This window comes from Larus michahellis, chromosome 3 (genome assembly GCF_964199755.1).
Source record: "Larus michahellis chromosome 3, bLarMic1.1, whole genome shotgun sequence".
NCBI lineage: Eukaryota > Metazoa > Chordata > Aves > Charadriiformes > Laridae > Larus > Larus michahellis.
The window spans coordinates 13987628-14012213 of NC_133898.1; the positions used below are offsets into that span (position 1 = coordinate 13987628).

A 24586-nucleotide genomic window follows, 5' to 3' on the forward strand; every position below is an offset into this window, starting at 1 on the left:
ATTTCATCTCTTTGTTACATTTAGAGCATCAGGACTGAGACAGCTTTGGGGTTTTTTTGGGTTTTTTTGTAGTGTTCTTTATAATTAGATTTTAGGATGGAGCGGAATCCACCAGTGCTATTTATCATAGAGACTATTGTACTAATGGTCCAGAACGGCGAGAAAACAGTAGGACAGAAGTTCCTAAATACTTTTGAGTGTTTCTGCTGCTTTACCTCTGTGCGTTTTGGCTGTGCGGTAACATGCCGGGTCAATGATTTATGCGGAATGAATAAATAGTTGCATTTTTTTTAAAAATGAAAGTGAATTTCCGTTCCCGGATCAGGCGGAAGGGGCCATATTTCAAGCGCTAAGAATTTTTTTAAGAAAAGCAGTCTTCGAAGACTTCTGTATGTTCAGAATGCGTAGTCCGATAGCTGTGCTGAATGTGAACGTCGAATTACTATCACAACCGACTTTGGTGCGAGAGAGATTAGCGAAGGAGAAAAAGGACAGTTTTTCCTAGGGCCTTTTTGCATTCAGGATCTGTTGCTGTTTTTCACATGCGGTGCTTTTCCTAATTTGGACTGAGCTGTGTTTACCTTAAATATTCAGGACAAGAATTAAGTCATACTACTCAACTCCCTCAAAATCCTTTTCAGCATCCAAAGGCAGACCATCTGTCTGGCCCAGTCATTCTTTCCTCCCCCAGTATGCATTTTCGCCGGTGCTTTGAGTAAGGCTTTGGGTATGGGGCTGAACCCGCCGCGTTTAGGAAAGTGAACCGTATTGCCCGCCTTCTGAATTTCAGCTGTTATGTGCAAAATTAGTATAAAGAGTCCCTGTTTTTTTGTTTTTTTTGTTGTTCCTTCAGCGTGCTGTTCTGTAGCATCGTGGGTGTCTAAGGTAAGGCACAGGCAAACTTTTCTGCGTTGTGATAGATCTCGGCCGTGCTAATCTTTTGTCGTGGGTTTTCCTCATGCCACTGTCCTCTTTTGGACCAATTCTGACATGAATGTCAAGTGTTTTCATTGCTCTTTTAAGCGAGATTTCCAAAATGGTTATTTTTAATTTCTTTTACAGTATTTCCATATGCTAAATCATCCTCTCACTGCTTACCCCACACTTTAACAGGCCATTTAGGCGAATCTAAACATGGTCTGCGGCTCCGTTTTGTAAATGAAGTAGCTTAACATTCAGGTGGCCGACATATCTGCAAGAAAAACGTGGTTTTTCTCAAGCGTTTTGGGAAGCGCATGTGTTTTGTTTGGGAATGTACCGGTTTGTGCAGAGTATCAGGTGTGTGATGCTCAGCTTTGGTGCCTCAGCTTTCTCCATGGGTGACATTTTTCAAGTCAAAGACTGTGCTCTTATTTAAGATCTTCCGAGATGTCGTTCCACTGGCTGTGATTGAGTTATACCTAAATGATTGAAGCTTTTTTTTTTTTTAGGAACAAATTCATTCAGCATCCGCATTTAATAAGGCTCATTTATAAAATCATGCCATTCCTCTAGAAGCTGACAGTTACGAGGATGCGGTTCTGTTTACACGAAGAAAACTGTGGGATGTCGTTTCTGCGCAGTCCCTTTCCTGCTCTCTGCGAGCACGTGGACTCAACAGTTTAACACGTTGTCAGCAGGAAAAAAACAAACAAACAAACAAAAAAAAACCAAAACGAAAAAAAACCAAACCAAAACCATGCAGAGGATCTTGGTGAAATTTTAGCAGCAAACAGAGCATCCTGATGAAGGAATGAGAGGAGAAACATCTTGCCCTTCACTCGTTTTCCCCTTCCCTCTCGTTCCTCCGCAGGCAGGTGCGGGTCCATCTGGATGCATGGCCGTGAGTGAGTATCTTGCAGCAATCCTCCAAAGCTGCTGCACCGTCTTCTAGGCGTGTTATCTGCTGAAGAAAGGCTTTTAAAGAGCTCTGATTACCTGTACTCCGCTTTTAGCTGCTTCTTTAAAAGAACAGAATGAAAGTAAGCTTTGCCTGAGCGGAAAAGGGGTAATCAATGTCCTGTCTGCAGTGTTACCCTGCAGGAAGGAATGATTTGATGGAGGAGGGTATGGAGAGCTGTGTCACTGAGGCGTTCTTGCAGCGTTTGGTGGTATCGTGCCGTTGACGTGTGCTCTTGTTTTCTGGAAGCGCATCTCTACCCCCTTTGCTGAGCAGAGAGCTCCTTAGTCTTTGCTTCTCTGGGCTGATTGACTCAAGCCTTCTGCAACGTGAGAAGATCTACCTGCAGGAATCTCCACGCTTACTACAGCGGAATGAGCATTGATTAGTGTAATGTGTCGCACGCGTATTTTAGCAATGGTTTCTTTTAAAACTATAAGCACAGGTCCCATTCCACCCGTAGCTAAATAGAAGTGCTAATTAAGTGCATTACACTTAATTTTTTTTCTGTGATGGGTAATTGATTTTAAATAATGGCCATTTACATGAAGATTTTAATGTTTCCTGTATTTCATTTACTGCTGATTTCTTAAATTGGTTTTTGATTATTATTATTTTATGATTAAAATATTTATAACAGGTTTTCTGAATGTTGCTTGTAAAATGTGGTTTACGTTGTTTGGGTTTATCAAGAGAGGTAAGAAGGATGTCGTTCTGTCAGTGGTTAAATATTATTGCATGTTAATCCATATTTTAAAAGTTCAAAGACTGCGCTAGCACGTCTTCCTCTGTTCTTTTTGCCGCTGGTAAAGATGTCCTTGTATCAAGCATTCACATTTGTGTGAAAAATAGAATTCAGTTCAATCCATGCATAGATTGTCAGAAAGATTAAAGTGTGCATCATGCAATTTTTCTTCTTTCAGAAAGGGGCCTTTGATGTGCTAATGTTCACTTTCCCTCTTTTCATTCCGAAGTGCTGGTCATTGTTTTGAGCTGCAGAACAGTAGCTGCTTCATCTAGGCAGATTCTAATACCCTGGTAGCCAAACCTTGCTGAAGGTAGCATAATATAAATATGCAATAATATTAATGGCATTATACGCTGCGATCAGATAACGGTGTGCCTGCGCAGATGAATACCACGGCAAAGCCAAGGCATTTATTGAAAATAGGTGCTGCAAAAAAGCCAAATGTTTAATTTCGAATAATCCACTTAACGTGTGTCAGTTTTACTGCTGTTACCCCAAGTCGTGTAATTCGGTTTTAAAAAAGATAGGTGACTTGGTGGTGCAATCAGCGCCGTGGTCTGTTAAAATAACTCTTGAAGACAAGGCTGTAATGCACTTCCAAAGTTAATTAGCAAGTGAAATTATTTGGATGGCCTCATCTCGTGTGGCAGTGGATATTTTCCAGCAAATGGATGAAATTTTGCAGGCGGCTCACAGGACCAGCTCGCAGCTCACGTAGCGGGGGATTGATGGTAGGTCGTGACACAGTCGTCGTAACAAATTTGCACGGAGAAGGGCTGTTTATAGCTGCTCTTACTTTCGCCAAAGACGCCACTTCTCCTTTTGTTACTGACCGCGAAGAAATAGTTCACTGAATCCCTCGTGAAGACAAACATGGAAAGTGTCAGTGCGCAACTGTGCAGGAGTTACTTCAGTGTTGATTATGTTCTGTAGAAGACGGAATAGTCGACAAAGGAGGGATAAAACCCATCCTTTTTTTAAATGGGGTGAAATGTGGCGGCTGAGTTTTGAGAGAGTAAGTTAAAAAAACCATAAACTAGCCTCTGGTGATATTGTAGGAAAGTGTCATCTAATGCTCGACAGCTTTCCGCTCAGAATTCCAAAAATTTGCCTATTGGGTTTCTCAAGCAAGTAGAAAACTCTAGCTTTCAAAAAGCTGTAATTATAAAAATAGTAAGTTGCAAATTAAACAGTAAAGTAGGACGCGTTCAGAATTGTTTCTCGTATTGTTTCTTATTTGAATTAAAAATTACATTTCAATTAAAAGATGGTAGTTCAGAAAGCTTATAGCTGGACAGGTATTTCATTGGTAAACTTCAGACTTAACAAAAACTGGGAAAAAAATTGAATAAAGAAAAACTGAATAAAGAAAAATAAGCCTGCACTTGAAATATTTTCTAGTGAGGTACGATGGCGGCGTCCCGCAGCATTATTGCTGTGTGGCTTCTTCCCCGGGCCGCTGTCCCTGTGGATTCTCCTTCTCTGTTTACCTCCACCAACTTTGATGCTTCGTTAAAAACTCATCTTCTGCTCTCCCCTCTTCTCTTTGGGATCCCCGTTATCTCTTTCTATATCGGAAATGACTCAGCATTTAAGGACTTCAAAGAACTTCAGGAATTCAACAGTCTTCAAGAAATGGTGTTAACGCTATGAAAATTATGCTTTCCGGTGGAAGCCAAGGTCCCACAGAAAACTTCCCGGGTTTTCACTCAGTTTGTTTCTGTGATGAGGGCTGTGCAACCTGGACACCTTGCCTCTCCTGAAACCGATTGAACAGCCTGACTCGCGAGCATCCCGCCGAGGCTCGTGCAACCAGGTATTTAGCTCCTCGGCGCACGTGTTTTGTTAGGGTCCTTCTTTTATAAAGCTGGAGATGGTGCTTCAAGGCACGTGCCGGGGAAGGGTCAGCCCATGAAGTGATTTGTGGTCATCTTCAACACGGCACACAAAGGAGCGTTTCTGTGCTGTCTAGAGAATGAGATGTGTCAAAAAGATCTGGCAGGAAGCAGATGGGAAGGGCTGTGCGGAGCAGAACAGCTCTGCTCTTTCACTGGGGGCTCTTAGGCGGGTTTTTTGATAGCCTCGGAGAGAGGGACCAGAGCTGCACAGTTGTCACCAGTTGCCGTCCACCTCTCCTGCCTGGTGTTGGCTCACAGGGAGCGTGAGCAGAAGTTACTTCTGACTCTCGTGTAGCACTCGCGCTCCGCATCATAGCTTTCTCAACGGCAGCACTAAGCTCGCTCGTTTGTCTTCTCAAATCAGATTAATTTTCCATTTTAACAAAGTGCTGCCATTCTGTGAATCGGCCGTAATCTCATCGCAGTGGAAGCGTGTACTCCATAACCCCGACACCTGGGCGATGGGCAGGAGCGTAAAGCCTTTGCCAGTGCCTCGTTGTTCGTGCAGCAGAACCCCTCACTCACTCTTTCCCTGGTGTATTTGTGCGACCCGCAGCTTTTGAGCACCCGGGGGGGGGGGCTTCACCATGGGGATGGGTCATTCCACCTCTTTCTCCTGTGACGTGCGGCTTCCACGGCCCAACTCCAGCCTGTCTCTTGGCGCTGCGGTACGCTTTAGTACCTTTTAATTTGAAAGCACAGACTAAATGCCCTGATCTGGAAAGGACTCCGGTGGCACCTCGCCTGTTCTTTCTGACCACGTTCTGGTTTTTCAGCTCCCTTCACATGCTCCTATAATGTAATTTCTTCCTATACGCAGAAATAGTTTTTCTTTTGTGCTCTCCTGGGGCAGTTTTCAGTACTTCTGTTCTTGTTCCTGCGTGCATTATATTACCTATATACAATAGTCAGTTTTCTGATGGTGTCTTATTCTCGCTTTTTTTTTTTTTTAAAGGTAGTTTAAAACTGACTAGTTCTCTGAGGCATTAAAAGAGTGGCTGTTAGCTAGGGCCGCGTAGCCAGTCACACAGCCCTTCGGCATCCTCCCTGGTACTCTCTCGCCATTTTCACCATCATTTCTCCTATGCTTGAATTTGGAACTTGGTTGTTTCAAATAGTGTATCATACTGCTCGGTCATTGACTCACCTCTTGCCCCATAACTAAATGTGACGATAAGACTCTATGGCCAATTTTAGTTACTTAAAACTGGTGGGGAAATTTTTTTTAGAAACAGTGGAACATTTAGGAGAAATTAGGAGCAGCGGAACTACTGCGTAAACTTGCCCTTTTGTAAATGAGTCGCTTACATTTTCAGTTTTGCTTCCTCCCTTCCCCACTCACCCTCCACCCACGCTTTTTAAGTAAAAAAGAAAAAAAAAAAAAGAAAAAGAAAAGGCAGATTTCATAAACATGCATGGGGAAATGGAGAGACATCACAGCATGCGGACTGGCTGAGCTGTGCAATGAAAGGGGAATCTGTTCCCCCTACTGAGAGGTCACTTCCGGGGGGGGAAATAAATAAATAAATTAAATAAAATATTATTTTGAATGCTGACTTAATCATCTGCTTTTGGGGATCAAATTGTCCCGAAACGACCGTGTGCCCACGACAGCGCTGCGTGAGCAGGCCGCGGTGGGTACGTACCGCTCTACCTGTTGCAGGCTGCGTGCTTGAAAAGAGTATTTTAATTTAATGGATTTTAAGCAACATTGTTCAGAGATCGACTAAAAGGCATACTGTGTTATAGGAATAAAAGATTTCCTCTGGATACTTGTTAACCCTACAATGCCTGGCTAATGTAATTGAAGTGCAACCACCTGGCAGGGAGATTTCACAGTCAGCTGCCAAGGAGGGCCGCGGACGGGAGTACCAGGTGTTGTGCTGTGCCTGCATGATTGTGGCAGAGGAACAAACAGCATGATTGCGCCGCGGGCGAGGGGGGGGGGTGTGCTGCCAGCCAGGGACCCCGCTCCCGGGGTTCCCCGCTGGGCTCAGGTAGAGCGGGAGGGTACGGGGGGGGGGCTCGTAGGGAAGGAAGAAGGGGCAGCGCAGAAGTATCGGCTTGAAATTAAGCCCCCTTAAGCAAAGCTCTCGTGGCCTCACGGTTCACAACGTCAGACCCCAGAAGATGTTTTTCGACGTGTTGTGTCTATTGCTCAGAGCCCCGCGCCTGGGAGGTCTCTTGCTCAGTCCCTGCCTCTGCTCCGCTTTGGAGTACCTACAACAGTTGTGAATACGTCAGATCATAATTTTAAACTTCCCCCTCCCTCCCCTCTCTTTATTTTATTTTTTTTTTAATTTTTTTAAATTCAAAGCTGGGACATCCCCACTGATGTCTTGGTGGTCCTTTTCTAATTTGTTCTTTCCTCCCCTCCTCTGATGTAGGGCAATTTCCCAGCCTGTATTACTGCAGCAACAAGTGCATTTAGCGTTGAGCATCTTGCAAATGGTGTCACTCGTAATGGACGTGATAATAAGCCCCACGGTTACCTGTCCCTGATTGTAATGAATGTAAATTATCAAGTATAATAGACCTGAAACTGAGCCATTTAGTGTTAGTCCCAGAAATAATGAAAAGATCTGTAATAAACTAGAAGGAGCAAAATTATTTTGTGTAATTATGTTTTGTTCTGGTTTTAGCTGCCTGATCCTTATACTCTTATCCAACTGACAGTGATGGCTTATTAACCTTTAGTAGGTGAAAAAACATGATCATAAGTTCATCTGGAAAGATTTTTCCTTAACCAAAGAGCGAGAATTTGAAGGAGAGATTGTTAGTCCACCGGTTATTCCCCGGGCACAAAGGTGACCTTTGTACGTGCGCGTCGGGAAGCGAAATCCCATACCAGTAAATTCCAGGAATCCTGTACGTCCATGTGCTGCTCATCAGCAACTCGGTGTGGCCGATTCCACGGGCACCCAAAGCCCTTTGGCCCCAGGACAGTATGCGCTCGTAGAAATCAGTGTCGTTGCACTCGTTCTCAGGGAGGCAGGAATCATAAGTGCTTAAAGGTATTTCACATCTATTTATTTTTTTTTCTAGACTATGTGTTAAGATCCTTTATGGTATATCCGCTTTCAAAAATATAAACAGTTAGTGTTTGTAAACATTTGCAACCGTTTCACAGCTCATAAAATCTTGTATTTTCAGAGAAATTCAGCTTTCCAAGGATTTACATTCGGGAGACGTTTCATTTTGAAGAGCTGAAAACATCACTATTGCATATCAAGAAATCAAATATATTTGTGCAAGTGATACACTGAGTATTATATTCTTATGAGCAACGGAGTAGTTCATTCGTTACCTCTCGTCAGGCTTACAGTACTTGTTACTCCTTCATGTAAGGCGTAGATGGTCCCATCTCATTAGATGCGTGGGTGATGCAGGTCGGTTTAGCAGACGGCTCGCTTCTCTCATTGTGGGCAAAAAGATTGATTCAAAACGAACTGAATTACAACTTTTGTTTCAGTGTATTTCAAACCAAGAAAGGCATTTCCTTGTGTTCGTGTAGGTAACAAGAGTCTCCTGACTTGTCCTTGGCGTGTATGCACCATTTAAATAACACTTGCAGCATCTTGCTCAGAAATTTGCAACGCGGGCTTTTACCAGCAAATTTGTAGATGAAGATAATCTCAGCTGATTTATGAGTCTGCAATTGCCAGCCCATCCTCCTCCCCCGAAAGTTGTATATGCAAATACACAATTAAGTGTGGACTCTTCCCTTGTTTAACGCCGATTTTCGAGGTAATTTTATCATCGTCTATCACGGTCTCATCTCGCCGTTCTGCAGGGCTGTTATGTTTGCCTATCTGGTGAGTTCATAAACAACTCAGAGCGTTGTGGCGAGAGCGTGTTATACCTTAATCACGCCCAGGCGCGCGCTGGTTTTGCTGCGAGGAGCATCGCGCTTTCACAAAACCGCAGCCCGTGGTGCAGGCGTTTCCCAGGTGAGGCGATTTCGATGCTGCTCTAGAGAAAAAGCCAGACGGTTTATGGAGGAGGGGGTCTGTGGTCTGGCGGGGTCTGCGGGGAGCAGTCGGGGTGGGGTGGGACGGCGCGGGATCCATCCTCGGCACCCCCATGCCCGTGGGGACCCCCTCTGCCGCCGGGCTGCCCGCGAGGGTTGGTGTGCTCTACCTCAAGGGTTGGTGCGTAGCTAGGTGAACCAGATTCTTCTCTCCGGTTATGTCAACTATTTTGCAAGTGTTTTCCTGCCTTTTGCCCTGCTTGTTGTCTTTAAGCTGTCAGTAATTATCCCTTTTTCAACTTCCAGAGCGTCGAGAGTTCTGAAGTGAGTGTGCAGGAAAGTATTTTGACAATTTCTGCTTGCTTTCCCTTATCGTTTAAATGTAATGTTGAGACAAAAGTTGACTTCTGATTTACCGTAGAAAAATTATCTTACAAGTTACTCAATTGTCTTGTAAGTCTGAGGAACAGTGCTCAAGAATTTTGAATTAGGAACCTGTCGTTATCTCCCTCTTCCCCTGTCTCTGGTTGTTTAATTTTCAAAGAGGAGAATTACTTCGGTTATTGCTGCTACATTCGGTTTTTTGAATGGTTTCGAGTATGCCGTTATCCTGGGAGATTCTTAGCCGTGCGTTCACTTTGATACTGCTGTGATGGACCTTGAAAATACGGACTCTGAAGAAAGGCAGGGACCTGTACCCTTTCCCAAGGTGCACTCTATAATAGAGTGGGCTGAGGAGCCGATGTGGCGTTTGAATTTGTTAAGAGGCAGGGTCCCAGTTTGGTGCCATTTCTGACTTTAGCTGAATATGCTTGCATTTGGAGAACGTGATGGCAGGAAGCGTGGTGATAGTAAAATATACTGAGAAGAGTATACGCACGCGTGTGTTTAGAGACACGTGTGCCGGTAAGTCTATGGCTATGTATTCGTGCGTTTTCATATGTGCAATGACCGAAAGTATAGCACCAGATTTTTGAAAACTTTTATAAGCCTCTTCCTTACGCTCTTATGGGCTATCATCTTTTTCATTGTAAAATTTTAAGATATGAGTGACTACCAACGTACCAAAGATATATGAGTGGCTACCATGGTATCAACTGATACCATGAATGAAATAAACTCACAGAATTTACAGGCAGATCTGTGCCTTTCCTGCAAGTCTGAGGAGAAGGTAGGAAGATCTGGTGTGGCTAGCTGAGCATCCCCTGCTAGCAGCCCCTTTTCGTTGATGGTGAGAGAACCGTAGCCCGGGCTGCCCTCGCTGCAGAGCATCCCTGCGAGGAGGTCCTCCAGCTGCCCAGGCTCCACCGCCTCCGGATGAGGAGGTTGGCAGGATCCCTCTGAGCTCCGCCTGGAATTTCATCCCGGGGAGGCGGTGCGGATGTTGGCCCAGTGGCTAGCTGTGCTCTCGCCATGGCTTCTTGCTTAACAAGCAGGCAGCTGCATTCTGTATCAGGTTCAGTTTTGAGAGCCCTGAGGGTAAAGGTACACCTAGAGGACATTATGGCAATCTAATCCTGAGGTACCGAGGCACACCTCACGGAAACAAGGTCCACAGGGAAGAGAAAAGATTCTCTCTTTCCCTCCTGCGTAGACTCGAAACGTAATTGCCGCGGCTGCGTAAACCTCCAGGAGCAGCCCGACATTTCATGAGAAGGCACAAGGCTTTCGCTCGCTTAACCACGCTGCCGCCTTTATTTTCTGGTTACGGCTCCAAGTAAACATTCCACTATCTGCTGCCTGCGTTTTAGGACCAAATCGTATTATCTGACTTGTCGAGAGGAAGTTGTAGCCGTACAGGAGAGCCATGTGATAAACAGCTCTTCTGATTCCTGCCTGCCTGCCTCACTTATCTCCATCAAGACTATTAATATTTCCAGCGTGTAAGCAGTTTCCAACAGCTGTCAAATGCAAACAATAAGCTACCAGAGAAAACTGTTTCTGCTTCTCCCCCAAACTCGATTCCCCCGTTAATACGTGTATGGGGCCCGAAGCTAAAGATGCTGAAGTCCAGGATCAGCCAAAGATTTGGATATTTTTCGGTCTGCTACTGCTACCTAAAATGGATGCGTTATCTTATGAGAGAGAGAGAGAATTTCCAGCTTTTCAAAAATGAAACAAGTTCTACTTAAGATTTTAAAACTATGGAATTCCTATTCATTAAAAAAAAAAATCCTAATTAAAGTCACTTTTCTGTTTCTAAAACATACCAGTTAGCAGAAGTGTTTTAAAAATGTATCATTTACATTTTATTAAATTATTAAAACAGGAGAGACAGGGTATCTGTTAAGGAAAAAAATAAAATAAAATTGAGACACGAGTTATCCTGTAATTCTTTAACCACAAAATCATGCTGTGTAACTTCTAAATACATTTTTCAGGCTCTCTGTGCCTACGTCCTTTGTAAAATGAAGGTAATAATACCTCCCCATTTGTATGGATTTTTCTCTTCTTAAGTATAAAATGTTTGGACAAAGCTATCCTCCTTTGGAAACTAAAAAAAGAAAATAAATAATAAAATAATAGCAAGGTGCTCCCTGCAAAATGGGTGAAGCGCCAGAGCATTCCTCAGCAGGTTTAATTTATTTGTGTGGATATAGCTTATTTGTTTCTCTCTTCGCCGTCTTCTGGTCCTTTAGTTTCCGTTAGGTCATCCAGCCTGCCAGCGAGGGTCTCGCACTTGGAATACGCTGAATAATAGCCACGTGGCTTGGCCATCTGTAAGCGGTGAATTAATCACAAACGCGGGTGGACAATGTCTTTATGTTGCACGTTCGGATAAGCTATATTGTGTGACAGCACGCACCAGGTCTGACTTTAATTAAATATTTGGTCCACACATGCTGCAAAAATTAGTGAGTTGTTAATTTTCTCCTTAACCCGACCTGCACCGGTGCAATCTGCAGGCTCTGAGAGAGCGCGCACACACACCCCCACACCCCCCCCTTATGCAGAAGGCAGACGCACAATATGTATAAACCCCGCTAGGAATGGTTTGTGGCTTTCGGGTTTGTAGCTCCGAAACAGCACTGCGTCTCCTAAACGGTCTCTTCTCCTAAGGGATCAGTCACTCCGTCGCTTTTTATTTTTTCTCTGAAGAATGGGAATTACAAATGCTGACCACCCAATGCAAAACGGGCCTGGGGTGTAGTTTGTTTTTTTTTTTTTCTCCACAAAGTTTTGGGGAGGCTTTTAATGCGGTAGAGCATCCGTCTTCGTAAGCCGTCATTCCTGCAGCTACACGAACGATACCTCTGAAGTGACTGCGTGTTGGCGAAGGGCATCGATCCACAGTCCAGCATCTGGCTTTGTATTATTTGGTCTTTAGCGCCGTTAATACAGAGTTGCGGTTTTCAAAAGTTCTCAAGATTTGCCTGATAAAAGCTGTCAGGAGTTTTACCATCCCTCCCAAAGGCCGGTGTGGGTGACTTCTGACAGTTTTGAAAATGCGACTTCTGCCGTTCACAAACAAGACGTTATTAGAATATGGTTTTAGTGGAAAAACACTCAGGCTTTCAAGAGGAGCCTCCCCTTCCCTGTAGCGCACACATGCTGTAACAAAGAGGATAATAAAAGTAAAAGGGGATAGCATTGCTGGTATGTGGCTAACAACAGTAGACCGAGGATAGTATATTATCCCTGTGTGTTCAAGCAGCCAATTTGAAGGAACTGGAAGGCATAAGTAAATGACAAATAATTGAACCTTTGTACCTTTGCCCTTTTTCTAAGATGGCCAAAAGTAACAGCTCATTAGTGGAATTACTGAAATAGGTGCATTTTGTTAGTGTTTGAATAAAATTAGGACTGCAACAAAGCACGGGGGAAGCATTGCTCGGTAACATGTGACCTTTCCTCCAGTTATTTATCCCTTGATGATCACCCCGTTTGTGGAACAAGTCAGATAATTGCAGAACATGAGCATCGGCAGCTGTACATACACTGATAAAATGGGACGGCTGCGGTGTTCTAATGATCTCTCTGAAAAATATGACCTAGGCATTTGTCTTCTGCAGTCGCCGGGCAGCTTTCCTCCTGCACCTGTACGGAGAAGGCTCTGCGTGACGGCAGCTCTCTTCCATAAACTCCTGCTCAGTGCATAGGCGAAGGCAAGACGTGGCCAGGCTCCGCTCTTCATGAGGTTCTTCTGAACGTCCATCTCTTCCTGCAGCCTGTGCTGCCTCTGGGAGACCAGTGGATCTTCTTGACCCTCCGCTCCCCGGGCCTCTCACCCATCTTTAATTTTGCAGTCTCCAGGTTGTTCCCTTGGGTGAGTAAGTACTTTGCTGGAGGAGTTGCCCAGAAGATAACTCACCCCACCGCCCTCAGGAGAGAGGGACCTCTACATCTCTCTGCTCTGGGGCGCCGGGAAGGTGACTTTCAGTTGGGCCTGAGCAGCTTCTGTCCCTTGAGGGTGTATCTCAGGATTGGATAGGGAGCTATATGGATTCTTCTCGAGAAAATATGTGCTGAGGCAATCACGCCCCACTAACTTGCTCACCAAAAACTTGCATAACCGTAGTCCCAGTAGTTCTTGCAATACAGAACTCTTTCAGAAATAGCTTCTCGGTGGTTAAATCTTTGTGTGCCCTGCGGAATGACTTCCCAGTTCGGGCCTCTGCTGCACTAACTGATAGTAGGCAGTTATGTCGTCATTTTAATCAATTGAAATATTTTAATCAAAGCCTTATCAGTACCGTGAAGCATGGAGTACAGCTGCTGAATGGACCTGGGGTACGCGGAGGGCTGTGTGTACAATGCAAAATGTACGGTGCCATTTTTCTAGGCACCATGCGTGTGCGGTTGCGTTGCCACTGGTTTGTGCACCACTGCAGTGTTTCGGTTCTGCTGTGTTAGGAAAACGATCTCAATGAGAACGAAGCTAATAAAAGAGAGGAGGTGCCTTTCTAACTTTTTTTTCTTTATTTTCCCCCCCTCAGTAGAGCAGGTATCTGTACAAACAGGAATACCTGACAGGAGATCATCACAAGTCCTCTACGTTAGAATAAAAATAAAGCTTCAGATAGGGATAAACACGAGTGCCGGTAAAGTACAGAATTGTATTCTATCAGGAAAGTAACCCATTGTTCCTTCACACTCCTACTGCAAAATGATGGGTCTGTAAATGGTACGACGTATCTGCTCCCGGGGGCTTCCCGCAAGGAGGAGGAGGAGTAGTAAATTAAGATGAAAGCTTGTTTTCTGCCTTATTCATAATAAATGCAAAATTCTTCCCTGAAGCACTTGGCATGACTAATGCGCCACATATTCTTGCTCTCCCAGCGCGGCAGGCGGGTGCTTCTGCCAGACTGGTGGTTCGCAGCACACCTTGGGCAACGTGCTACCTAAGAAGCAACGGGAGCCAAGAGCAAGCGCCGGAGCAGGGCTCCGCACAGGAGAGCGCGAGCCGGAGCTTTTTGCCTCGGGGCACCTTCAGTATGATTTTGCTGTTAGGTTACTTGATTTCCATGGAGATGGTTTGAAACCATGTGAAACGTGGCTTTGTTGTTGTTTTCTTTCACTTTCTTCTTTAAAGCAATTCGTGGCGACCGTCTGTGAGGAGACAGATGTATTGCACAGTGCATGTTGGAAAACGCCGCGGCAGGCTGCCGTGTTACTTGAAGCAATTACAGGTTATTTTTTAGTCTGTGTTATGGCAGTATCTGAAGCCCCATCTCCATCAGTCAGGACTGAGATTCTTTTGTAATCCTATGCAAAGACCCAGGCCCCGTGCCGGGAGGAGGGAGGTGGCAGAGCTCCAGACGCGGTGCCGAGGCACTGGGCAAACGCTCCACAAACCAGAAATCCATTTGAAAACCTCTCCGTACCTGTCGGTTTCAGTGAGAGTCACGTCTCCTGTACACCAGGGTGTTCTGGCCTCCGGCCTCCAGCCAGACTGGAAATCCCCCCCTCCAGTCCCCCCAGCGCAGAATTAAAAGGAGGGCTGCCTGTCTGTGCAATTCCGCACTGAGGGGTGGCAGAGCAGAGGAGAATTATGCCGCGGAGAGGATGAGCTCTTGATTTTGGCAGCAGAGCATCATCTGCCCCTTCTGGATAAGGAGGAGGAACAGCAGCCCTGGCACTGGCCGACTCCGCTCTGCCGAGGGAGAGCATCGAGCCCTGCCTCCCCCCGGCTGCACCGCAGACAGATGGCCTTCTCGGGGGCTGACCGCGGGGCGAGGGAGCCAGTCTTCGCTCCCCGCTCGCACCAAACCATCGGTTTGAGTTGGACGGTTATACAGTCAGCCTCGTCTAATACCTGTCTTGCGTGTTACATTGACCAATTTAAGACACGCATCGCTCTCAGATGATTTGGTGTAAAAAAAGGGCATTAATCTGCGGTTGTTGGCAGGTATAGTTTAATTGCACCTGTTCGATGGAGGATATATGTTACTAAAATTCCCCCAAAAGTTTTCAGTTAAATTTATGCAGTAGTGATAGTCACTAGACCATAAATGATGGCCAAGCCCAATCAAGCATATTGAGTTTCACACTGAAGTTGCCTATCACAACATTTTAAAAGCACAGTAACTCTGTCCTGTTCAGAGCTTACGGAGGACAATTACGTGCATAAAGGTCATCTACCGATACATTTCTGTTAACCTCAATTTTATGATCCCTTCTTTATTCTACTTTGGTAAGTCCCAAACATTTACGTTCTTGTTTGTTTTCAAAACGGCTGTCATGTTGTCAGGAGCAAACGCCTTTTTGTGGAACCATCTTTGGTTCTTATGATACAAGTTAGGAGGATACTGAAATACGTGCAACGGTCAGAAATGACTTGTCAGAGGTTCTTTGCTGCTGGAATCTTGAAAGGGCAATCAGTAACACAAAAGCGCGCTACAGCCCTGTATTTCCTTTGCCTCAGAGTCTGTCAAGCCTGCCCAAGGAGTCGGCTGTTAGCAAACCAGGTTTTCCTTCTCTTGTCCACACGTTAAATGTGTGATGACCTGTAAACGCACTGGTGAGGGTGGAAAACTCACGTAGATTTGGGAAACGTGCTTTCTTGCATTGAACAATAAGTTCAAAGATTTTCTCTGTCTTCGAGTCTCCGTAGTTGGGTAGAAGAAGGAATTGGCATGTGGACATGTAGACAGCCTTGATGTCTGATGGGGTGGAAAGAGCTGTCTACCTCTATACTTTCAGCTTCTCCACTGGCCAGATGCCCCGAAAGCCCTTCTCAGGGTGGGATTCACATCACAGATGGGAATTGCAATAGGTTCATGCCAACAGTCCGCATTAACTTCCTTGGCAGTCCCTCTGGAGCCGGAGGAACAGTCGTTTCAGTGTGTGTTCTCCATGGATCCGAGCAGTTGGGTTCCAGTCCCGGGACTGCAGCCCCTTGGCATTGGCACGCTACAAACAACGAGCCGTGGAGAGTAGCCAGTCAAGTCTCTCTCTGCCTGTTCACAGAGCCACAAATAATTTTGTCCTTTATTTGCATGAAAAGAATCCTGCGTCAACAAAATATACAGTTGTTCCCATATATTGGTGAGAGTATATATACATTGCCAGAACGTTTTTGTTTTCTAAAAATTGCATGGGGAAGGAATTGCTGGCCGTTGCCATCAGCAGTGATGGGTAGCTGATATTTTTGCTTGAGGTCGGCACAGAGTTAAGGTTAATAAGCAAAAGTTCTACATTTTCAGGATCTGTTTGAATAACCGTCTTCTAAATTCCCCCTGTTTCTAAATGCGTAGTTATTTATGGTTTCATACCGTGTGTATGTGCAGAAAGGGAAACGTTGGACGGATCTTGACCCCAGGATGGCTCAGTTCACCTGCAGAACCCACACGGTGAGGACTTGGAAGGCTTTTGAAAGTTTACGTTTTAAACCGTGTGTCTGAAACTGGCTGGGCGTTACAGAGGTTAAATGTGGAAGTGATGCTTGTGGGGCAGAGCCGTGCCCTGGCCGGTACCTGCGTCTCTGGTGAATTTTCAAAAAATTCTTCCTTTTGTCTTTTTTCGATTCCCTATCTGGAAAGAGGTCTGGCATGTGTTTCACCACAGAACTTCACAGATTATCCTACTGCTTGCAATACGAGACGTGGTTTAATGGAAACCGTTAATCTTCACATTTTCGTGTGGTTTTTTTTTTTCAAAAAGCTTACATTGTATGGTTGCACTCTTAAAATAATTGATAAACTGATAAAAGAGTTATAAAAGCTCGTAGTACTCAAATACTGAGACTTGATTGCTGTATGCAAATTGGGGCTGAATTCCTGCTCTCCCACAGTTATATATGTTGACGGTCACTAATTCACACCTTGTCACGGCTCTCTACCTCATTTAATATATGAAACGTTTGTGCCCATTCAAAACATTTTGCTCTGGAGTTTTGCCTCGGTAGAAGCGAAATGTAAAATAATGCAGTTGTCGCAGAGGTGGGTCAAATTGCCATACATATTAAAAGAGGCTGCTTTTGATCGGTTCCTTTGAATGCCTGCTATAACTCCATTTATCTGAAGATCTCAGGGGACGCCCCGAACCTTCAGATAAATGGGGGCTTAGTTAATCAGGGAAGCCAGCTGTCCAGCTTCTTCACCGGGGTAGGGTTCAAGATCATAACCCACCCTCGCTGCAGCCAGGCCGTCTTCAGAAAATGATTTGCATGCTTCACTTCGGCAATCTAGCCTTGAGGCTTCTGTGGAAAAGCCAGCCAGGCACTTCAAGCTTTCTCCTGGCCCTGCTTGACCCGGAGCATAGCAATGAGCTGGGAAGGGGAGTTTGCTGATAAAACGTGTGTTGCGTTTTTTAAAAAGCAGTCGCTTATAGGGCAGTCTGCGCACATTGGCTCGATCTAAATAATGCAACAAGGCTTAGCGTTCACGGGCATCTTTGTGTCAGCTCCGCCAGGCTGAAAGCTCACAGGGAGGGAGATGACACAAATTTCACATGAAAAAGATTCAGCTTAATGTTCCAACACATGTAAGTAAGTAAAATCGCCTCGCCGGTTCTTCAGGATGAAGGCACAGCGCGTTTCCAAGAGCTGCAGTTTTGACAGATCAAGTATTGCGCTAGTGGTTATTATCTGGATGGAAGCGTTCTTACACGGTGATAAATATGAAGCGTCTTGAGGCTGCAGTTGAAAATTACTGTTTCAGGCTGCTCCTGTGCAAACGGTCTTGAAATGCTGAGTCTTCTCCCCCGCCACCTATGCCATATTATTATTCTTAGGGTGTGTTGTGTTGCCTTGGATCCTCAAAATACATTACTTGGGACTGCAAGGTATCTGACAGATGACTGACGTGGTGATGCCGACAGAAGATTCTGACGTCAGCACAATTAAGTAGCAAAACGGTGGTTTTGCTTGCATACCAGAAGCGCAAACTTGGTTAAGTTACAGAACAAAGATTTTGTGTGAGGGATCAGATGGTATTCGTGATGTTGTGCTGCTTTCTTGACCTATATTTACAGGCTAGAGGTGTTTTTCAGAGGGTTCTTTACAGCTTGTGTATGTTCCTAATGCCTTTATTGAAATTCCTAAGCTTTGGTAAAACTTCTGAAAAGTCGACCTTTTTTTTAATTTTTTTTTTTTCTTTTTTAGCGAACCCAAACCGTTTTCCCCAGATACACGTATGAGTTAAAATAGAGAGAGCAGAGAGTTTAGTTTCATTTCCGCGCAGGGACTGAATGCTTTTTAGATGGGACTGTCGGTGAAAACGAGTCCGAGCATCTCGCTCGCTGCCCCGTACGGCGGGAGCCGCCGTGCTGCGGTGCTCCCGGTAGTCGTGCTCCTGGGAGAGGCATAAGGAGCACGCTGAGCTGGGAAGGCTGCTGGCGAAGCGGAGCCGGTTTATGCAGCGACCTGCCTCGCCGAGTCGGCGGCGTCTGCACCCACGGCTTTCAGCTTTTTAATCTGCAGGAGCGGCACTGAATTGGGATCTTCCTCGTACGCCGCTAAAGCCGCTCATCGATCTGCGCGGCTCCCTGGACCTTGGCTTAAGCTCAGCTCAGTACGTTATTTTTCGGATGCCCTCTCCTGTAGCTGCCCAGCTGTGTGGCTGAGTGGGTTTTTTTCCCCAGTCTTTTGCGCGGTTGGGGGCATCTTCCATCTCATAAACACGGATGTTACGAGATGCGAAGCTAACCTAGTCCAAACCTCCCCGCTCTTTTTTTTCCGTGCAATATTTAGCGAAATCGGTACAAACTTGTGGTGTGTTAGCAGTTGTTCTGCGCATTGTATGCTTATGTGTTAGATGTGCAAGGTCTTTCATTAAACAGCAGGATATTATTAGGCATAGCATGAAAAGCCTTTATAGTCTCCCTGCCTTGTTTAAAAGCAGGCCCACAAGCAGCCCGGCAGCCTAAAAGGCTGGGCGATGAATCGAGCGCTGATGGCCGGTCGGCAGGCTCAGGTGGTCGTCAGCCGCAAGTTTAGCCGAGGCCTTTCAGTAATTTGTCACGCCTGGGTCTGTTCCCGCTGCGCCAGCACGTGCCAGCTCCGTGTCGGAGGGGGCTGTTGGCCAGACGGCCCCGCAGCCCCCCGCGTCCCGCTGTTCCCGGGGCCGGCGCTCGCCCGGCCGCGCGTCCCCACAGCCCTGGCAACAGCCGAGCGCGCCGCAGAATTAAGCATCTTCATAATGAGAAGTGAATGGCATCCGTCAGTCCCTTTAGAATAGGGCCCAGGCGTGTGCCTCCTCTCCTAGGAAGTTTGGCAGCCTATTCATTAACAAGAGTCATCAGGAGTTCAGCCCATAATAGGGAGGCAGCCCCAAACGCAGGCGGGCTAATGCTTGCGCTATCAGGAATGCGTTCTCCTGGGCTTAGGGAAGAGAGAGAGAAAAACTAGGCAAATAACGCTGTCAGCAGGTGCAAACTCTGAAATGCTGCGTATTGATTTTCTTTCTTCAGGCTTCCACGGGAAGTTTATAAGAAGATTTATCACATCTCGCTCATCCTCTGCTAGCTTTAAAAGCTAAATTCCTTTTTTTTTGTTTTCTTTTTTTCTTTTTTACCCCCATGCCTATAGGAACTTGCGTACTATTAGGACGCGCTTTGCTTATTGCCGTTGAGGTAGAACGCTAGACCATCCTGTCCTGTTTTTAAGTACTGCTTTACGATGATTTTTTTTTTTTTAAAATACTGTTTCAGAGTGTTTTTGTTATTGTAATGAAAGTCACAAACAGCACTGCAGTATTAATTAGTAATGCTTTTCAATTTTAAATAATCTCACCTGCATTATGTTGTCACTGGTGTTATTCTCGCAGCTTCTAATTTCTAAATCTGAATTGGCCTTTGCCTCCCGCGGAACGGTCTCGCAGGGCTAGAACGCATTTCCCTGTAACAGAAACACAACTGAGGGTCTGGCAACGTTTGTTTTAAAGGAGGAAGCGGAGAATGAGATGTCATACCGGCGCCTGCGAGCGTTAATTCATAAAGTCATACGTGAGGTTCTTCAGCCCATTGTAGATTTGTTTCAGGCGTTATCCTGTTATTGGGAGTGTATGATTCACCTTCTGAGAAAACAGAAGCTGCACACAAAAGGGGAAGATTTGCTTTCTCCGCTGTGAAAAGCTGCCGCAAGCAGGGGTCCTATTAAGACAGCTGGAAAGTTGCTTCAGCTTGTTACGCTTGTAAGTTTTATTGGTGACTGGTTTTTGATTACACATTTGAATGCTGTGTGTTCCAGGTTGCCGAGTTTTAATTAAAAGGCAATAGTCTTGATTTTAGATTGCTTTGTTGTCTGCATTATGCAGGCTATAACGCATGCAGGTTGTGGGGTGAATTTTTCCAAGGGGCGTCATTTATTTAGGATACGTAAGATTACACCTTCCAGCACCTGCCTTAACTATAAACTTCACGCTTTCAGGAGTCGTGTTTATTACGGTTAATTTATTCTAAGAAGCACATACGTATGTGGGGGGGTTTTCTCCTCTGTCCTGTAGCTTGTTTCTCTAAATCTAATCATTTTCCAAGCCTGACAGCGTCACTGTGATAGGAACATCGTGTGCCAGGAACTTTCCGTAATGCCACAGCTTGTCTGGTAAAGTTGGGGTTTGGTTTAAAAAATGCTTGCAGTCTGGGGGGGAGGAGGGGGGCTTGTTCTGCCCGGGGTAACTTCAGCAATCTGTCGGATCTCTGGGGTCACTGCTTTTCGTTCGTGAAGCTAAAAGGTATTACCCTTAATTTCAAGCCGTTAAGTGCGTTCACTTCTCGTTATTGGCCTCCAGAACCGGTAAGCAGTATTGGGCAGATTTGGTCCCCTCTTTTCCATGGCCGTGTAACACAGCCTGGTTAGCGTCGCTGTGGATGGCGAAGGGCCGGCGTTCCCGGGCGGTGTGTAACAGCATTTAATTCCCTGCACGCATTTCCTTAACCTGGCCATTGCAGTTATGAGGAAAGAGCTCTGTATCTCGAAGCAATAATCCAGAACCATAAAGAAGTAATGACGTTTGAGGATTTTGCCGCTCAGGTCTTTTCTCCCTCTCCCAGCTACTCCCTCGGTGGAACTGGTGAGTCTCCGCGCGTTATTCTTCTCTTTAGCACTAAGAAGCACTTGAGCAGCAGATGTACACCTGTTTTTTGTAGATAAATGCTTGCAAATTTAAGACGACCATTCTTCCCCTGAATCAACTAATGAATATCAAAAGGAATGATGACATTCATTTTAATTTGTTTTGCATCAGAGCTATTCACTCTGCTCCTTTCTTCAGCTATCCTGTTAACCCCCGAATCTAGCAAGGTTAATGAACTTTCTCTCAGTAATGTGCTCCGGTTCATTCAGGAGTGTGGGTTTCTTGCTGAGCTGGGAATATGTTGTTCAAAAGCTATGCCTGAATCGGTGCTTACTTATCGAAAAAGAGTTCCTCGCAGTAGAAGCCGTTGCTACTAATGCTAAATGGGGATTATGCTGCTGAGATACCAGGGTCAGGGATTAATGCAAAAGAAACGTTAAGAACGGTGTTCTGTTAGAAAATCCTAGCAGCGTGCGGTACGCTAACCTTTCCCTTAAATATAGATGAGCAAATTTCAGGCTTCCTTCCAACACCTGGCCTGGAACCTGTTTGGGTTTTTTTTTTTAAATATACGTATGGATATGCGTACGTACGTGCTTGTGTGTGTATACAGGCGCACATTAACGCTGCTCATCGTTCATCAGCCCTACTGAGAGATGAAAATGGAATGCTGAACTCTGGATTTATTCCTTAATGTGCCTTATCGAGATTTTAAGTTGGCACGCAGTCAGTAAGATACGAACCGTTACTTTGCTGTTTTAATTGAGTTTATAGAAACGTCTCCTGAAAGGAAGCTTTGACTCTGAAATGCAGATTTCTAGTATCCTCAAGATTTATTTTTCCAGCCTCCGAAAAGTATATGGTCACCGTGTGCTGGACTCTTTAACAAAGATTCCTTAATCCCTTTTCTACGCTCATAGGGTGAAAACTGGCACTTTCTAATTATTCCCTGCTACTTTTTCGGATTGTTTAATAGCTTATTTCAAACCTTTATAAACGTTGCGGGACATCTGCTCTGTTTCTCTTTAGCCTGACTCGTTAGCAATATCTTCCATCTAAACCGAAGAGAAATCGAAGGAAGAAATTAAATTTACCAAAAATAAATCACTTACAAATAAAATCAGCCGCGCATCATTGTTTAAACTGTTACTGGCTCCAATCCTCGAGCTTTCAGAGCTTTGTTGGGAGATAAGAGGTATATGCATGTCCTTGCGTTGGTCGCCAGTAGCAGCAGGCAGAAGGCTTTGGAGATAAGCGAGCTGGCAGAAGTAAAGGGGAACCGGTGCTATTTACATAATCGCGCCTCTGCTTCCTGGAGAGGCGTCAAGAAACACAGGGATGGCCTCTATTGATCTTTGTTGAACTGGAATACTAAACAACATTAGAAAAGCTTATAACTTAAAGCTTTGATTAATGTTTTCTACATTAAAAAAGTAGAACAGCTGTGAATTAAATTCTTTTATACGCTCTGCCAAAAGTCTGAGACAAAAAAAAATTATCAGTTTCAATAGAAATGTAGATTTCGTGCCCAGTGTTGTTAGCACTTTGAATCGTTCATCTGTTGACATATCAGCAAATGAAAATGTAGATATATTTATTTTAAATGTTTTGCTCTATGCACAATTGTATCTGGTTTTCACATTCTTCTTACGGCACACGGCGGTCTTATTATAAACAAAATTAGTTCGACAAGCAAGGACAGATTCATTTGAGAATACCATAGCCATACTTTTTAAAGTCGGTGATGTATTTTGTATGCCAATAATATTTAAAATGTTCCCTAATGTCTACTTAAGTTTTCCAGAACACTGTTAAATCGTTAGTACCTGACTGCATTTTTACGATCGCATGATTTTTTTTTTTTTTTTTTTTTAATTTTTTTTAAGAGTAAAACCTGCCCCAGTCGGGTCCTGATTTTCGGACTGCCAAATTTATTTCACACTCACAAAAGAAACTGGAGGCCGGTCCTGACTTCTGGCATCAAAATCTTTGCTTAGGAGAGTCTCCTCACGCTCCCTACCGATTCGTTTGCGTATTTAGTCGAATATTACCAAGAGCGGTGTCAGCCGTTGCCGTTAGGATCTATTTTCCCTCAAACGCCATCCTGGCTCTCAGCACGGAGGCTCAGCCCCTGTCGCCCGCCGCCGCTCGGGCGAGTCCCTGCCCCACGGGCATCTACCTCAGCCCTCCACGTTGCCGCTTTTACGGTGGTTTAAGTTGGCGGGGTGCTAACAAATGTACCGGCAGCATCAGAAAAGAAATAAAGAACCAGCTCGGGTGCAATTTGACTAAGTTTGCGGCCATCCGTTCATCCCTATTAATGATTAGAAAGGATGAAAAACTGTTCCGGAGCCATCAGTTCCCCTGCCGGCGTGGGCACAGCCGGGGGGCAAGCAGCGCGGTCTCGGGCTGCGAAGGGCGGCTGCTCGGTGTTTCCCAGCGTGCGGCCGGTCCCCTCCGTGCGGCGGGCAGCCAGGCCTCCTCCACGCTTAGGTTATTCACCTGCCCGGTGTCTGCAAAATCAGCCGTCTGTCACTTAAGAAATACAGATGGCATTTTTCTTCAGGTGAAAGGGGAATTTCTGTTCTGAAACAGGGGAAATTAATCACGGAGCAGTAAGTGTACGGAGCTGACACAGGTCTGCGTTCCCCCTTCTCAAGTAACAAGGCAGCTGAAACCGCTAACCCTGCCTGGCTTAAACTTTTCAGGTAAATTTAAGATCAGTTCTCCTCTGATCTTATTCTTGATACCACCTAACTGCAGTCCTGCCATCGCTGCATGTCCGTGTGGGCAATAGAAAGGGTCAACGAGTAAGTACGGTTTTGAATTAAAATTAAGATTGTTTTTAGTAGTTGACAGAGTATAAGAGGGAAATCAAGACCATTAAATGAATCCAGTACGTAGCTGTTAATGGCCCGCATTCTTGGCGTATTAATAACGGTAATCTATTTATTTGAACTAAATGTTTTTATGTTTTCCCATACTGTCTCTAGGGATGCTTCCCCTCGATTCAGGTGGGGTGGGGGTTTCTTGAAGTATGCCCTGGCTTAGTCTCCCGTATCACAAATAGACTCGCCGGTGCTTCATGTTATGCACAGAAATCGTCCCGTTGACCTCCCCTGCTGTTTTTAGGAGTAGAGCCTTAAACTGACTATACTTATCGTCAATAGCCCTGTCTGTCTGAAGGGTTGCAAACGCAGCCTGGTAGGCAGAATGGACATCCCTGAACTCATTTAGGGGATGTGCAGATTAGGAACAAAAGATGAGAATACGGTCCTTTGTTGTTAAACTGGTACATTACATGCTGTATTTTAATTAGGCTGGGTATGAGAGTCAGCCCAGGAAATCCTTCGTAATCCAACACTATTGAATTATTCTTATCCTTTCCCTCTGCAGATTTCTCTCGTTTTAGAGGATGGGGTTTTAAGCTGCTATCTTTTTCTGTTCTTGCTCCCTCAGCCAAAAAGAAAAACAGTTCTTCAACAGAATACTTGTGTGTTCTTTAAAAAAACAAAAAAACAAAAATACATAAAAATGAAACAGGCACAGATACAAAAGCGTTCCAGCTTCAATTACCTCTGCTGACTAAAAAGCGTTTGTTGTTTTGTGTTGGTTTTTTTGTTTGTTTTTTTTTTT

At 45.0% G+C, this 24586-nt stretch overlaps 1 protein-coding gene across 6 annotated transcripts in view; it reads left to right on the forward strand.

Moving 5' to 3' along the window:
- RALGAPA2 (Ral GTPase activating protein catalytic subunit alpha 2) overlaps window positions 1-24586 on the forward strand; it is a 136352-nt gene that overhangs the window by 100591 nt on the left and 11175 nt on the right. For 3 of the 6 annotated variants that reach the window (XM_074578686.1, XM_074578690.1, XM_074578691.1), the window contains 2 exons: window positions 20826-20947; window positions 23546-24579. In XM_074578686.1, the coding sequence (XP_074434787.1) occupies window positions 20826-20947; window positions 23546-23583 (160 nt within the window). In that variant the 3' untranslated portion in view covers window positions 23584-24579. Of the gene's footprint in view, window positions 1-20825; window positions 20948-23545; window positions 24580-24586 lie in introns of those variants that run through there. The other 3 variants (XR_012585940.1, XM_074578688.1, XM_074578687.1) reach the window with 1 other exon arrangement.